We start from the raw sequence: 17493 nt of genomic DNA on the forward strand, positions 1-17493 counted from the left end.
GAGCTACCTGCTCTAGCCTGCCTGCCTTGACACTCCTTTTAGTGAAGATTTTTTTCCTACTATGTGCATGCTCTTTTGCTAGCAATTACTCCCTACCATTCACCCCCACGGGACTTTTTTTGCCCATTTTGGATGTTAACACCCTGTTTGCACCATAGTGAGATGCTTCATTTAACCATAAATGTAGTCAGTTAGAAATCATTCTGGTTTTGAAAAAAAAATATTTATAATCAAGATATTTTAAGAGACTAACTTCTGCTTTAGAAATCACACAGGTGAACAGTTCAACCAAAAGGGGCTAAGAACAGAGCACAGACAAAAGGAGTCAGGCAGCTGAGAGCAGTAACCCCTTAAGCCAAAGCCACAGCAGAAAGGTCATTACATTATCTCTTTAGTGCACATATGGTCCTCACGTAAAAAGCTTCTGTCCCATCTGTGAGGTTGCTCTACCAATATATGTTAATGACATGCTGAGACATCATTTCAACTGCAGAGTTGTTTTTCTCCAAACTCTTCATTTGGTCATTACCAGCTCTCCTCTTCTCAAAATAAAACAGCACAGAGTACCACTGAGCCAGTTCAGGTCTGTAGCATTGATGAGTCCTTATAATGTTACATATTTGGAAACTGCAGAATGAGGGAAAACAGAAGTAGCTTTATGATTTCTTCAATGCACATCCCCCTGCTTTCCTTTAATTTTCAGAAAGATTCTGTCCTTAGAGTCAGCATAAGTATTAACATTTATAGAATGCCAGTGATAAAGTATTCACCTTTAACATGCTTTCATCATTATTTATCAGAACTACAGAAATTAAATATTTTCCAGCACAGAAACCTAGACCATCTTTCTGTACTTGTTTGCACATGGGTGCAGCATTTGTTCTCCAACGACAGGGAACTTTACCCAAACTCCATCAACGATGATATACAATAGCCGTGGATGTCAGCCAATTCTCACAGTAACCTGGACACCACCCCTAGGGTGCCACAGACTTGTATGAGTTGAGTTCTCTTGAGTCACTGCTGACTCAACCCCCTCTGATGGTAACTCTTCCACTACTCCCACCCTTTGATTAAACAGAGAGGCGTGGGAGACCTTGCTGACGAAGAAAAGACAAAGGTGGATACATCAGACTGGATATATCAAACTCCTGTGCGCCTGCAGCCACCAAGCCACCCACCCCCTTGGTTATTATCCTGTTTCCTTTGCTCAGGTTGTTTTTTACTAATGCAGCAGTAAGCATTGGCTTTGTGTGGTCAGGCTTGGGTAGTGGGGGCTATGGGGAGAGGGGGGGTCTTCTGTAAGAAGCTGCCAGAAACTTCACCCTCTTGTGTCTGTGAACATCTGGCTACTCCTAACTAGAAGTTCCTAGCCTGGATGCTGTAAATGATAAAAACCTTTAGTCTTCTGCAAAGTCAGGATGACATATACCTATGTTAGGTACCTTCTTCTTAATGCAAGCATTTAATTTTCCCCATTAGGTTTAAAGAATTTATTTTTACTTTTAAAATGAAGGAGGTTTCGGAGTTACTTAAAAGTTGTTTTTCTGCAACATTTCAAGTTTTAAGGCTGTGCATGGAGGAAGAATAAGGAATAAAACTAAACACTGAGTGTACAAAGAGCAGAACAACTGTTTTTAATTTTTTTCTCTTGCAGCACTGGAGTAAGCCTCTGGGAATAAATGCCTGCTTTTCCACTGAGTTTCATTTAAACTTTGGAGTTTGAGGTTTTGGGTTTCAGAGGGTTGTACACTTTGATGAGTCAATATTAGTATAAGCATTTGAGACAGGGAATCAGAACATCTGGTTTTGATACCTCCACAAGCCTCTGTTGCAGTCATGGAGTGTCTAGGTACAATGAGGGCTACCCTGCAGCTTCAACAGAACAGCAAGTCTCAACTACAACACCAAGGCTTAGCTCAGCTAATGAAACACAAAGCACACAAACAGTTTATCCATTTTGTTGGGGGTTAGCACTTTTGGCTTGGGCACTCTTTCATGAGGTATAAGAAAAATCTTGCCTGAGCATTCAGTAATACTGACTAAAAAGGTAAAGAGGCAGTGAAAGAAAGAAACAACCCAGCAGACAACTGACAGATAAAAGGCAGATATGAGGAAATAAGGCAACTGAGGTGTCAGGACTTCATCGATAAGCCGCTTAGCCAGCATGTCTGTGACTGAGGGTGCAGTTTCAGAGTTACCATAAACCCCATCTGAGCCCACAGTTGGAAGGAAAGGGCAAGAGGGAAAGGGCAAGAGGGAAAGGGCAAGAGGGAAAGGGCAAGAGGGAAAGGGAAAGAGGGAAAGGGAAAGAGGGAAAGGGAAAGAGGGAAAGGGAAAGAGGGAAAGAGGGAAAGGGAAAGAGGGAAAGGGAAAGAGGGAAAGGGAAAGGGACCCTACTCTTTTGATTGTACAGCTCAAAGAAATACCTGGTCAAGTATGCCAGACAATATAAATTAGCAAGAATTCCTTTGACTTGACTTCTACCAAATTAACTAAAATTTAATACCTCTTTTATAGAATCTTTCTCAGAATAGACAATTGTGATGCACAGAATTCTTATTTTGAAACACTGAATACTAAATGATGTTCAGGGTTTTTTTACACAATTAATTTACCCATTAATGTATGACCAATCAGTACCAGTAACATTATACCAGTAACGTGTTCATATTGTAATGGTTACATTTTCTCTGATCTAGAGATAAGCAACATACTAATATACCAGCTACTTAGACACTCTTAGCTATGCTGAAAATATTACTGAAACTAGTAATTCTTGCAAGAATCTCTCCCCAAATATCAAATGAAATGAAGTTGTAACCTGAGACAAAAATGGCAGTTTCTGACAAACACCTCCAGGTTCTCTGCAGAAGACTACTTTTAGTTTGATTGAATGAATGCTGGCAAAAATGCACTTTAAAAACACGACTGGGCATTCCATACAACTAAACCACTTTTTACCATAAAAAGATGAAGGTAAGTTTGGATTGCAGATATGGCCACTGTTAACATCCTGTGACGTTTCTTTATTGTTTCCATTTTGTACTTTCCCTTCAGCATTCTTCACAAAAAGGATTGAAACCAGTGTCCTTCCAAGAGTACATAGAAGAGATTCCTCTCCAAGGACTGAGATTGTATAAAAGGAACTGCCTAAAAGTTCATACAGAAGGATTTTCTCAATCATATATATGATCTATTAATGTAACAGCCTTTAAAAAGGTAAGAACCTGAAAACTGAATATTGTGAGTATTACACCCAAGTATATATTGAAGACATGCTGCAAAGTCAGGATATTATTTCACTATGCTGACTTTCATTATTAAATATTATTCGCCATTGCAAGAAATAATATTTTCTAACAGTTGGGAAGTAAAGAACGACTGTGTGATTCTGTGCTGTCCTGGACAAGCCACTTTCACTGACTTTTACTTAACACCACTCTTTCTACACTGAACTGCAGCCACAAGACATACATAGTTAAGTCATGGAACACATCTGAATTATTCATATATACATAGTAGGAAGGCAGCTCTTTCACTTAATAAACAGCACTAAGAAGTCACCTGAGTGTAGAGCTTTAAACACCTTTGCCCTTCCTTACAGAAATCCTCTTGAAAGACAGCAAAGATAAAAGTACAAGCATCAGTCAAACCAATCTGAACTCTTTGGTTGGAGCTTACACTTGGAGACTTTTTTATTACTAATGTAACACTAACACCTTCATATCCTAAACCCACATTTAAAACAACTTGTCTAGGCATAATTCAGCTGGAGAGGAATTCCTTCTTCCTTCTGCTGCCTCCACTTAAAATCTACATTCCTGCTGGATTATAAAGTGCTTACGTATTTTTAACAAATAACACACAAGTCATGCAAAGGCCAGCATCCTAAATAACAGTGGTTTGTTATTTAATAAATTTAAATTTAAGAATTAATAAAATTCTTGCTTTCCTTCATTTACATCTGGCATGTTCTTCTGAAATAGATGGGAAATTTAGACTAACCTTGCTTAGTGATGACTGAGGCTGATGACTGAGGCGGCAAAGCTTTCAAAGCAGACCTCCTGGGTATTTTGTATCTCTTGTTGCCAGGATAATTAAAAGATGCTACCTTGAACACAAGAAACCTTGGTCTTGACTTGAACAAAAAAACCCCAAATTATGGCCAACACCAGGTTGGGTTTCTTTTATTGTTAAAACATTAAAGAATAACATTTCACCAAATACAGGAAATTTAGGGGTTGTCTGACATTACAAACATCTGTATCATCAAGAGAAAGTGTTGAGCTATACATAGTTTGACGTTAATCTATCAATTTAATGTTTATTAGTACATGACTAAAACATGGCCAAAATACAGAATCACAAAATAAGTACCTTGATGCTTCTAAATCCGAGACAAGTCCGAGAACTGAGTGCAATAAATTTCCGGCAAATGTCTATACACTCAATTACAACCTCAGGGCAAAATTATTCCAGGAATATTGGTAGTTCCTCATATTCTGGGCCATTCACATTCAATTAAGTGAGAATTTTGATTTGAGAACTTGATAAAAACATTTTAAAAAATACAACATTTAACAAATGTGAAAAAAGAAGTTGTCTTCACAGGAAAATATGGATTGCTTGCCACTCCAGTCCTTAATTGCCTATATGTTTTACAAATCTTTACAAAACTATTTTGTATCCATTTTGGTTTCAAAAACATAGTACATCTGAAAAATAAAATATGACTCTACTGATGGGTAATACAAAGACATGAACACGCATTTAAAATTACTTTCAAAAGTAAATCTTTTCAGTAATACAGCTATAAGACAAGTTAAACATAGTACAATAAACCATGCATCTTCTGACTTGTCAGATCAGCTAAACTACTCGGTTAACATACAGTAACACTTTTGAACACTTTGTAAATTCATCTTTTCTAGCACAAGGGAAAAACAAAAAAACAAAAAAAACCAAAAAAACCCAGATTAAATTTGTTCTTCAAGTGGTTCAAGGCTGTCCAAGTGTTTTTTAGGTGTATCCTCACTATGACGGCTTTGGCAATGAGTTAAATGTTTCTTAAAGCCTCGGGGAAAATTTGATTCAAAATTACAACGGGGACACTTCAACAAACTTTGACCATGAGCAGCAACATGATTTTTAAGAAGAGACTCCAAGAGAAAAGCTTTACCACATATTTTACATTTGTATGGGCTTTGAACATTATGCTTGTTAACTAAATGGTGCAAGACAGCACCTTTTTTCATTGCTCGACAGCAACAAATTTTGCAGTAATACTTTCCTTTGCCACGCTTCATGTATTTTGCTATTTCTTCTTCAGAGATGAAAGCCTCTTTCTCTTCAGTAAACTGAAGCACACACTGTGGCTGCGTAGGAGTAGTTACATCCATTTTGCTCTCTTTGCCATAGTCAGATGACTCCATATCATACTGCTCTTGGTCACTGTTGGATTCCTGTTCCTTTAGGTCCATTGAGTCCACCAGTGTTTTTCCACACTCACTGCTATTTAGTTCAGAATCTGAGTTCTCCTGGTTTTCCTTCTTGGGCTTCTTTTTTGGGCATGAATACAACATGTGTTCAGGTGATTCTTTGGCTAATATTGATTGTTCATCCGGGGAGAATAAATCATCCAGTGGTTTCTGATCATCTAAACTGTGAGAGAGAAAGTCACTCTCACCAGACTCACTAGGTGTTTGGGGCTCGGAGAAAAAGCCCGAAGCAGACTTGTGAGGCTCGGAAAACAGAATATTCTTCTGGATTTCAGAAGGTACAGTAGTTTCAGCATGTCTCTGGACATCAGAGGATAGAGCAGCAGCAGGCTTCTGCATCTCAGAAAATACAGCATGCTTTTGAACATCAGGGGAAACAGCAGATTTCTGGCAGTCTGTGAAAACAGCTTGTTTGAGTGTCTCAGGAGAAACAGGAGTAGGTTTCTGGGACTCAGTAAAGAGGCCATATTTCTGAACTTCAGGAATTGTGGATTTCTGAGACTCTAGAAAGGAAGCAGACTCCTGAACTTCAGAAGAAATGGAAATGAGTTTTTGGACTTCAGAAAACAGGGCATGCTTCTGGACTTCGGAAGAAACAAGAGCAGATTTTTGGGTTTCAGAACAGAGAGCTTGTTTTTGACCTTCAGTAGAAACAGCAGAAGCAGACATCTGATTCTGGGGCTCAGAAAAGACAGCACGTTTCTGGACATCAGTGGAAACAGTAGGATTAGGTTTATGAGTCTCTGGGAACAACACTCTTTTCCGAGGTTCAGGGAAATGAGCTCGTTTCTGAATCTCAGATGAAGCAGCAGAGGTGGGTTTCTGAGTTTCAGGAAAATACATAGATTTCCGTGACTCAGAGAGTTTCCAAGATTCAGGAGATACTGAAACACCAGGCTTACAGACCTCAGGAAAGAAAGAAGGCTTCCAAGAGTCAGAGGAAACAGTGTGACTAGACTTTCGAAGCTCAGGAGAAACAGGGGGAGAATGCTTCCACGTGTCAGGGGATAGAACAGGTTTCCAACCTTCAGGGTAAACAGATGAGATGGGTTTCCAGGGCTCAGAAGAAACAAGAGCAGACTTCTGGGATTCAGAAAAGGATGTAGACTTACAGGAATCAGAAACGAGCCTCCTAGGTTCTGGCAACACAACCGAGCCAGGCCTTCGGGACTCAGGGGCAGACCTCCGGGATTCTAGGGACACCGACATGGCAGGCTTTGAAGCCCAGGGAGAAACTGTGGAAGACTTCTGTACTTCATGAGGTGAAGATCTCCAGGGCTCAGGGGAAACAGTTGGACCAGGTCTCCACGACTCTGGCGAAACTGCAGAAGCAGGCCTCCGGCTTTCGGGAGAAGAAGCTGAAGCGGGCCTACGCATTTGAGAGGGATGTCTCCGTGGCTCAGGAGATCCAGTTGGGGCATATCTCCGTGGTTCAGGGGACGCTGCTGGAGGAGGTTTCTTTGGCTCTGGCGACACAGCCGGGGAGTATCTGCGGGGCTCTGGAGACACGGCGGGAGAATGGCGCCGGGGCTCTGGCGAGATGGCAGGGGAATGCCGGCGGGGCTCTGGAGACTTTGCTGGGGACTGCCAACGGGGCTCTGGAGACACGGCTGGGGCTGGCTTCTGTGGGTCGGGGGACATAGCAGGGGATGGCTTCTGTGGGTCAGGAGACATGACAGGAGATGGCTTCTGTGGGTCAGGAGACATGACAGGAGATAGCTTCTGTGGGTCAGGAGACACGGCGGGAGATGGCTCCTGTGGGTCAGGGGACACAGAGGAGGCTAACTTCTCTGGATCAGGAGATGTGGGCTGGGCTGACTTTTCTGGATCAGGGGACACAGTCTGGACTGACTTCTCCGGCTCTGAGGAAGTCACCTGAGCAGACTTCAGAGGCTCTGGAGACACAGAAGGTTTCTGAAGCTTGGGGGAAACAACAGGTTCAGATTTGGGGAGTTCAGGAGATAGGGCAGGTTTGCGTGACTCAGGGGAAAGGGTAGGTGTCTGTGGCTCCAACACGACACTTTTTTTGGATGAATCTGAATCTTGTTCTTCCTGTTGCTCTTTCTGCTCTTCGTTCCATCTCTCAGGTGCTGCATGCTGTGCTTTGATGTGATAATATACGTTGCAATACATCTTGCTGGTAAAGAAACATTTATGGCAGTGAAAGAGTTTTGCACTTTTTTGATAAAATATAAGTTTACCCAAACCAGCAGCATCCATTTCATCACAATACTCTGGGTGAACGGTACCCATATGAATTTGTATGTTTTCATAGTCAGTTCCCCTGAAGCTGCAGTAGTCACACTCCAAGCGCTCTGTGGTTTTACGTAGTATCTGCAACATGTCCATTTTTCTATAGGCAGTAACAGTTTCCACAGCACTGCACCTTTAGAGAGGAATTTTCAGTTCCTGCAATAAAGGAAAAGGATCTGTATAGTTATCTGTCCATGTTAATTTCAACTCTCATTCCTAAATAACCACATGGGCTTTTCTCTGCTCAACCCCCTTCCTTTTAAGAAAGAATAATTTGGCACAGGCACTGACTACTTCATAGAAAAATCTAAACATAGGTGTCACCGACTCTTGAAAGTAATTTTGCATCAGTAAAACCTGAAAAAACAAAGCTTATATTTAACAATAGGCCTTTCAACCTATGTAAAAAAGATGGAAGCAAATGATAACACAAGAACACAGGTGATGAAGAGCAAAGTTTGAATCTCATTTGATAAATATGACTTGGTTTCTCCATTGTCTTCTCTTCCCATATTTGATGTGCTTTTATTGACATCGCATTATTTACATTATACATGTAAAATGAAAACAAGTACTTTGGAAAGTACTTGAAATACTGCCACTGAGATAAGGCCATTTAAAAAAATGCATCATTAAATTTCAAAACAAATAAGCAGGTTTTGACAAAGACCAAAAAAAATCATGCCTATCATTAAAAAAAAATCTATTATGAAAAGGACATTTCCTGTTCCGTTATTTCATCTGTTGCCCCAATAGCAACAAAAATACTACTTAAGAAAAACATCAGGGTTTTTTTTCCCCCAGTCATTATAGTTAACAATCTGCTGTATCCAGAACATGGTTTTCATTACCCCAAAGATGGAAATTTCTCAAAATTAATGTTTTTTGAAAGACTTTAAAGAGCTCAATATAACAACAACAAAAACAATCAAAAAAACCCACCCCAAAACATAAACAGCTTTTAATGGTTTGGCCAGATTCCCCTATTTCCAACACAATTTAACCAGATTAGCTACTCCAATAAACAGAAAAACAAGTCTAGTCATATTCTGTAAGTTACATCAACATAAAAGTTGAAGGTAAAAAGGACATTTACGTGAAATGCACACACTATTTTCCTGGAGGTTGAAATTAAACAGTTGTTACATGATTAATCATACTAAGCTATCAACCTAATGTGGGGGGGGGGTCTTATAAAACACACTGCTTCAAAACACTCAAAATTGTTTTATTTTAACATTAATTTACCTGTCTAAATATATATTAGACTAACAAGTCTAAAAATATGCATTCAAAGCAAGTTTTCTTAATTTATTCCTAAAGCATTTTTCCCCTGGTTTCTTATGGAAATGAGCTTACACAAACACACTGCCCTACAGTCAATGCCAATCAAACCGGACAAAGCAATCCAGCCTTACTTTGCATTTCTACACCTTTCATGAAAATCAGGAACTAGAGAATGCAAGCAATGCCTCCACTGAGGCAGAATATGTCGCTCAGCAGCGACTTCTTCTGCTTAGCCTCTACACAAATAGTCTTGAAACATTCAGAGCAAGCAGCGTCTGATTCAGCTTGTAATTAAGGAAAAGGGGAAAGAATTAAAAATACTACAGCAGTGAGCTGCTTTGGGCTTGGGGCAGAGAAAGAATGAAAGCAAATTAGCAGGGCTGCTAAAGGATGAGATGGACACAGCAAAAACCAGGAAAGAAGGATTGGCTGAGGAGCAAGAGGGCACAAATCCTTAAGAAACAGAGGTTCACTAGCTCAGCTGCTTATGGAACAACACTTTTGCACTTTGAGTACACACTTCAGCGTGTCACAGGAAAAGGGAGATTTCCAATAGGGAAGCATGGTGGAACCACATACGGAGCTTTAAGAAGGATCCTGCTTTACAGCCATGAGGCAAATGAACAGCATCCGACCACAACCTAGCTACAAATGAGAACTAATTAACTCTGCTCTACAAACACTGAAGGAAGGACCTTTGGGGTGTAAGTTGCAGTTTCCCAGCACTGCTGGCAGCCATGCAAAAGACACCCCAAATTGTATCACACACCACATCCAGTGTTGACCCAAAACACTTCCCAACATCTTGTAACAATTTTTTTATGCCTGCAAAATATGAAAACAAACCAGAAAGATGACAGCAGTGCTCAGTGGGCTGTATCTCTGCAACAGAAAATAACTTGCCAATTGTAAAAATTCATAGCACATTATGTCTTGGTACTCCAAAAGAGCTTCAAGACTTTATGAATTACAGTTTTGTTTGCAGGACTTGGGACAATGGGAGGAAAGGAAGATTTAAATTTGAAAGCAAAAATTTCTGAGTTACTGATAAGAGCGAAATAAAAAGGTTTGGGTTTTTTTAAATCAAATCACAGCCGAACATAATGAGGACAATAAAGACATACTGCGGTAATCACATTTTTAGACTTGAAAGGGAATTTGTCAATTAAAAAATTGGTTGTAATCCTGAATTATCCATTTTCTTTTCACTAGAACACCAAAAAAGGGCTTTTCCAAATTGAATTTAATGAAGTTTACCAGACAATCTTTTCTACTCTCTTCATAATTTCCCTCCTCTTCGCTTGTCACCTGTTGCCCTTGCTACAGCTTTTGTTATTCACTGAAATACACTTCACCCCACCTCCCACCTTCTTCTTTTCTTCTAAAGTTCTACCTTACTTTATGATGAAAATTCCCACTTTCTTTCCAAATATAACAGTTAGGAAAAGTCAGTGGCTCCCTTCCACAAATTGTCTAATTTGCTACTAAGCTTTTTGACTGTGAGATTATTTTGAAACCAAAGAAGTTACAGGCACAGTACAGACATCCAAAATCTTGACAGTAAAGCCTTCTGTATAAGAAATAACATTAAAGACCTGAGGGCACTTTCTCTCACATTGCCATCACTCACCATTTCTAGTTTTGTAACTCATCCCACTTGAATCTGGCAGTCACTGAAGTAACTGCCTCTTCCACTGAAATCTCTACTTAATTGAGGCATCCTACTGAGCAAGATAACTCTTCATTCTTGTCCCACCTTAGGCCACAAGTCCTTGGAATAGGAAATCTAGTTTTAGAATAGTTACTGAGATCAGTAAAAAACTTACTGAGCCCCTACTAACTCACGTTGTCAATTTAAATTTGTTGAAACACTTCTGAAAGAATAAACTCAGATGCTGCTGGTTCACGTAGCATATCTCAAAACAGCTAGTTTGAAAGATTTTCCTGTCAAGCCCTCTGGATTCCCTCTCAATACTGAGCTCCAATGCCACAGTCTCTTCACGGTTTTGGTTGCTGCCCTCCTCTGTACTCAAGCTTATCACACAGATGACTCTGCTCCTCACTGCTCTTTGCCATCAGCTCCTGCATCAGAACTTGTTCTGCACTGGATCCTGCCTTGCCTAGTTGGGTGAAAATGCAAGGAACAACATGTCACTTTTTTCTAAAGAGTCCCACACCAGCAGAGCCAGCCAGCCCAGAAACCATATGCTCAGTAACCAGTAACCCATGGCCTTGGTCCTGCATGAACTGTGATGTAATCTGTGCTCAGCAGCATCTTTTTGGAAACACTAAGAGAGATGGACCATGCTCCCTCCGTGTAAATGCATTATTATAGACATTAGAGGGAACCAGCTCTGCGCTGCTGCAAACCAAACCCATAAAAAAGGTAAGGAAAATAACTGGTGTGATCAATCTGTCAGGGTGCTCCATGTGCACTGCAGAGAACTGGACCAAGTACTAAATCCCAACATCATTTTAGTCCTCTGAAGCTCTTTGAGTAAAGGTATGAATTTGAGGATGAAGATCAAATTGTCATGAGCAACAGCTTCTCCATGAAAGAAAACAGAAGACAGATGGTCACTGGAATATCTCTCAAGACTTCTTGAATACTCCTAGGACAAAGAAGCTGCCACCTCTGCAAGTACAAATAACTGCTGTGCAGACCCCAGGCCACTCTGTTTAGTTGAACACTCTACCAGGCCATAACTTTTGTAAAAAGGACACCTGAGCACTCCCCTATTCAAATTCTCAGTTAACAGGGTGTGCAGTGCACCAATGGCTATAACTGAGGCTGTGCTGCATGCCAGTGTAACACTACAAAGCACAACACATCCCTTAATTGCTCTTTCTGCATTCCCTCCTACTTTTCTCGCTTTCCATGGCTGCAACGCTGAGGAAACAAACACAGATGCAGTCCAACAGAAATAATTATTTGTTCTGAGAACTCCCTACAACCGAAGCAGAAGCCTGAAGCCTAGCATTTATGCATGTCCTGCATGCACATCCAGCCTTCAAGAAAAAATACTGCGATTCAACTAACATTATGGGGCGTGCAATACTAAATTTTAACTTAAGGCAGCCAAGACTCATTCAGAGTCTTCCTAAGACATGACATTTCCCACTGAAATCTACCTGCACAGGTAAGTGCTTCTGGCTTAAAGCTCACTATATCCTCAGATACCAAGCACAGTAACAGCATCAGCACTAACTCAGCTCTTAGCTGACTTGAAGTGGCACAGATCAATGTCCATCGCTCAAGTTTAAAGCTGCCTGAAGAGACACAAATCTCAGCAGCGGGATCACTGGTCCCTACTGCTACTCCATCAGCCACCTCTCCCAGCCCTTCTTCTTTCACACATTTAGAACCTACATACAGAGGTTCCTACTACCACCAACTCTCTCCTCTCTCCACTGAGAAGCTGAAGAGATCCTTACACCAGTTTCTGTCCCCTACACTGCAGTTCTGGCCATAATCTACACCAGAGGAAGAACAGAAAAACAGCATGGGGAAAGAATTGGTAATGAGGGCACGTATCTACCTGAGAAAAGAACAATCATCACTGCTTTTCTTGATTTGTACTTAGGAGCCAAGAGGCTAAAGTCGTGATTTGGCAGAAGGAAGAAGTATCCAGGAAGTCAGAGGCAGTGAGATAACCACAAATTCAACCAAAAGTTGGTTATGAGTATCACAAGGCAGCCACAGAGTGGAGTCAAAGAGCATCAGAAGTTTCGGTTGAGCTCATGCTAAACCGAGCAATAGGAGCATCCTAAGCTAATGCGCAGAGAGGAGAGACCTCCTGATGTTTTCCCAGCCAAAACATCCAGCCATGTCAGAGATGGTTCCTGGATTCCACGGCCCATCTTCCATGAGGATCCCATTTAAGATTAAGCCATACTTCCTACAGCCTCTCAAAAACCTCCCAGTGGAAGGAACGCGGAAAAATGCAGAGGAGCTATCGACATTTAAGAAGGAATCCATGCAGGGGATGGCACAACATGACTCTGGCAGCAAACAAGATGTCTCTACTTTTTAACTCCATTCCAATTTCATAGCTACAAGTCTTCCAATTAGTCCTGGTAATTTTTAATAAACACATTCTACACTTAGCATCACAACATTTAATATATACCTGCATTTTTCCTCTACAGACAATAAGCTGTGACTGTCCAAGGGAAGCAACAAAGGGCTCAAAGCTAAAGATCTAGACTGTCTGTGAGAACAGAAAATTAGATTTCTTTTAATATTACATGAAGAAATTCACAGCACAGCAACAAGTAGTCTGCCACATCATTGTTCAAAATCAGACTGTCTTGGTTCTCAGACACAGAAGAATCTATAACTCTTTTTCTCTCAATAAACAGTCAAGCCTCGTGAAACACAAGCAGATACAGGACATGCAACATACTTTAATGACACCAATACAGCTGGGAAAATGATCCAGAAGAAAGCCTTGTGATTTTCTGCAATGCCCTACAACTACACAGAGGATTCCCTATACCAGTCACTGCACAGGAAGGATCACTATTTATTTTCATCAGCCTTGGAATTTTCTTGCAGGCAAACAGTTCAGTCATAGCCTCTGTCAGTGAGAGGGTCAATGGTAAATTTGTTCCAAGCAAAAGAAAGCTGGGTAAGCGAGACACGCAGCATCATTGCCTCTGCTAGCAGGAACAGATCCAGACTTTTGCTGGGTTTAAGCAAAAGGAAAAATTACATGTTCTTGCAGTGCCAAAAAGTAAATGGCAGTCTGGTGGCAGCATGATGTTTCTCTTGAAGCTACATCCCTGTGTTGTGACTGACAAAGAGAAGCTTAGCTCCCAGAGGAAGCTGCACACAAACATCCCACAGCGGGGCAGAGCAGGCACTTCACAAGGAACTAGGCAGGCAAGGGCACCACTTCCAAGGCACCATGAACAAGACAGGCAGCCCTATGCTCCTGCTAGTCCAGAAGTGCTCACAGTATCTGACTACAGCCTCACATCTGAACTGCCAGCTACCAGCCCAGCCAATTCGGGCTAAGTTCCATCAGCAACAATTGCTGAACATGGTCTTTAAAATTACACAGCTACACAAGGCGCAAACACTCCGACCCAACCAACCACTGAAACAGTAAAATATGCTAAGAACATGGGAGGCACCAGATCCAGGCAGGAAATGCTGTATTATAAAGTTTCATGTTTCCAGGAAAAGTTCAAGTCAGGGGAGATCTACAAAGTGACAACACTTGATGCCCATGCAGATGACTTAAGAAACACAAAGCATCCAGAACTGCAGCTATTTTGCAACATTTCAACCTTTGTTAAGAGAATGACAAGTCTACACAACATTAGTTCTCAATAAAAGATCTAACAACAGTCTAAACTGCAAAGTAAAATTAATATACCTTTGACAGATTCAAGACAGAAGAAATTAATTCCATGTACTTCTGACACAGCTAACTCCAAGTTCACAGTTCCACTTGGTTGGCTTCCAAAAACAGCCCAAAACCTCTTATTGCTGCAGTGCTGTACCCAAGCGAGTGAAGTGCCACTGGACCCACTAGAGCATTACAATCTATTCAAGAACTGAATTAAGGTTGTGAAACTTGGTGATAACTGGCTAATAATTCCATTTATGCTATCCTGAAAGAATATAGGGTTCAAGGGAAGATTACTGAAGAGAAACAGGAAACCCAAAGTTTCTATATTCCTGACTTGCAAAAAAACCCCATAGTACCACTGAGGTTGGAAGAGACCTCTGATATCACTGAACTCCAACCTATGGCTGAACACCACCTTGTCAAGTAGACCATGACACTCAGTGCCACGTCCAGTCTTTCTTTAAACACCTGCAACGACAGTGACTCCAACACCACCCTGGACAGCCCATTCCAATGTCTGATCAATTTCACAGTGAAGAAATTCTTCCTAATGTCCAATCTAAAGGTCCGTTGGGGCAATTTAAGATCATGTCCTCTCTCCTGTCACTTGTTGCCTGGGAGGAGAGGCCGACCCCCACCCGGCTACAGCCTCCTTTCAGGTGATCGTAGAGAGCGGTAAGGTCCCCTCCGAGCCTCCTGTTCTCCAGGCTGAACAAGCCCAGTTCCCTCAGCCGCTCCTCACAGGACACGCTTCCCAGAACTGTTGTGAGCCTTGGTTCTGCACCTGCTTCTCCGCTCCCACGTGCGCCGCAGCCGCTCCCGGCAGCTATTTCTGTCACCGGGAAAGGGCCCGGTCCCGGCGGGGACACGTCCCGTGCCGAACTCGCTACCGCAGGACAGCGGACCGGCAGAGTGTTCCTCCTGCTCCTCGCTCCGCCGGCATCACTTTAACTTTCCTGCGGGAAGGGGGTGCCTGCGGGATCGGCTTTCCCGGGGCCGCCGGCTCCCCGCTGCCCGGCCCTGAGGGGCCGCACCCCGGGGGCCGGGGGCCGCGCCGCCCGCCCATTCATCCCGCCCCTCCGGGCGCTCTCCCTCGCCGCCTCCCCTCCCCTCTCCCTCTTCCTCTTCCCTCCCGCGCGCGACCCCGCCGGTTTTGTTCCCCCCGCGCCGGCACCGGCAGCCGCCGCCACCGCCCCCCGCGCGGCGGGGGCTGGACAAGGGGAAGGCCCAGGCCCGACGCCCAGGGGGAGGGAGGGAAGCGCGCCGGGCCCTGCGGGCGGGAGCGGGGGGCGAGCGGGACGCGGCGCCCGCACTCACCGTTCGGCACCTCCGGGACGGCGGAACGCGGGGCCGGGGGGGCCGGGCCGGGCTCCCCCGCCAATGGCGGCGGCGGCGGCGGCGGGAGGCGGGGCCGGGTCACGTGCCGCGGCCGCGGCGGCGGGGCCGGGGGCGGGGCCGGGCCGCGCCGCCTCCGCGCCCGCCGGCAGGGGGCGCTGCCGCATAGGGGGGGCCCGGCGTCGTGTGGGAGCCCGCCGGGGGTTTATCCAGTGCGGAGAGAGTTCCGAAATCCCAGAAACACGGAGTCACACAGTCACAAACTAGGCTGCAAAACACCTCTGAGATCCTCGACTATGACCGAGCACCGCCGTGTCAACAAGACCATGGCCCTCGGTGCGGTGCTCAGTTTTCCTTAAACACGTCCAGGGACGGTGACTCTACCTCTTCCCTGGACAGCCCATTCCAATAACCAGTCACCCTCTGAGTGAAGAAATTCTTCCTAATATCCAACCCAAAAATCCCTTGATGCAGTTTAAGATTCTGTCCTCTCCTCCTGTCGCTGGCTGTCGCTGGGGAGAAGGGCCTGACCCCCACCTGGCTACAGCCGCTTTCAGGTAATTGCAGAGAGTGGCAAGGTCTCCCCTGAGCCTCCTGTGCTCCAGGCTGAGCACCCCCAGCTCCCTCAGCTGCTCCCTGTAGGACACCTGCTCTATCGCTCCTCTCCGGATCTGCTCCAGCCCATCCATATCCTTCCTGAATGAATTGAGGGGCCCAGAAATGGACACGAGATTCTAGGTGTGGGCTCACCAGTACCAAATAGGCCACACCTCAGGTACTGGTCCAGTTGTGGGCCTCTCAATGCAGGAATTGCTTTTTGCCTTTCAGTTTTTGCTTTTAGTCCAGTGTGGAAAGAATGACAGACTCACAGAATCACAGAACCAATTAAGTTGGAGAAGACCTCTGAGATCAACTCCAGCCTATGAACACTCCCATGTCAACCAGACCACAGCACTAGGTATCATGTCCAGGTTTTCCTTAAGCAACTCCAGGGACAGGTACTCCCTGGAGGTGTTTAAGGAACGACTCTCTGAAGGCTGAGGGGCATTTTGTTAAGACAGAAGGTGTGGGTAACCCGCGTTCTTGTTACTAGATCCCTTGGGGTACTTTATTGTGAAACTACACTGAATGATCAGTATTTGTAAATAAACAGTGTAGGGTTTATTACAGAACAATTTGATTGCAAAGGAATACAGGTATAGAGCTGTTTTGGTGGTTATTATCTATAGTAATACAAGATGAAAGCATTGCAACTACATCACCCAAGGACACAGACAAGGAGAAAGAAAGAAAAAGGACATGATGGAAAGGAAAGGAAAGGAAAGGAAAGGAAAGGAAAGGAAAGGAAAGGAAAGGAAAGGAAAGGAAAGGAAAGGAAAGGAAAGGAAAGGAAAGGAAAGGAAAGGAAAGGAAAGGCAAGGAAAGGAAAGAAAAGGAAAGGAAAGTAAAGGAAAGGAAAGGAAAGGAAAGGAAAGGAAAGGAAAGGAAAGGAGAGGGAAACAAGAGTGTGAGGATCTCACCACCCTAAGCCTCACAACAAGACTTGGTTGCTGTACAGTCTTGGTCAAAGTGGTGGTCGAGTGATGAGGGAAGGCCCAAAGAACTGGTGGGAAAAAATTGGCAGAACACACCATCTCTTGGGTCTATATTCACTTAGGTTCAGGTGGATATAAATCAAGTACCTCCTCAGGAGCAGGGAGTTTGATGTAATACTGTAGATCTTGGAATGCTTCAGGAGTTCTCAACACCTTCTAAGA

At 43.4% G+C, this 17493-nt stretch overlaps 1 protein-coding gene across 3 annotated transcripts; it reads right to left on the minus strand.

Annotated features, from left to right (window-relative positions):
* Nucleotides 1-4174: 4174 nt before the first annotated feature.
* On the minus strand, nt 4175-15795 carry CHAMP1 (chromosome alignment maintaining phosphoprotein 1). Of its 3 annotated transcripts, XM_040054636.2 has the most exons (3): nt 15719-15734; nt 15186-15357; nt 4175-7910 (listed from the first exon to the last, which is right to left on the minus strand). In XM_040054636.2, the coding sequence occupies exon 3, from the start codon at nt 7848-7850 to the stop codon at nt 4980-4982; it is 2871 nt and encodes a 956-aa protein (XP_039910570.1). In that variant the 5' UTR covers nt 7851-7910; nt 15186-15357; nt 15719-15734; the 3' UTR covers nt 4175-4979. The 3 variants fall into 3 exon arrangements, with proteins under 3 accessions (XP_039910570.1, XP_039910569.1, XP_039910571.1); XM_040054635.2 differs by lacking the exon at nt 15186-15357 and having other exon boundaries at nt 15719-15795; XM_040054637.1 differs by lacking the exons at nt 15186-15357; nt 15719-15734 and adding an exon at nt 14426-15176.
* Nucleotides 15796-17493: the final 1698 nt, after the last annotated feature.

The sequence above is a fragment of the Hirundo rustica genome, chromosome 2 (assembly GCF_015227805.2).
Source record: "Hirundo rustica isolate bHirRus1 chromosome 2, bHirRus1.pri.v3, whole genome shotgun sequence".
Taxonomy (NCBI): Eukaryota; Metazoa; Chordata; class Aves; order Passeriformes; family Hirundinidae; genus Hirundo; species Hirundo rustica.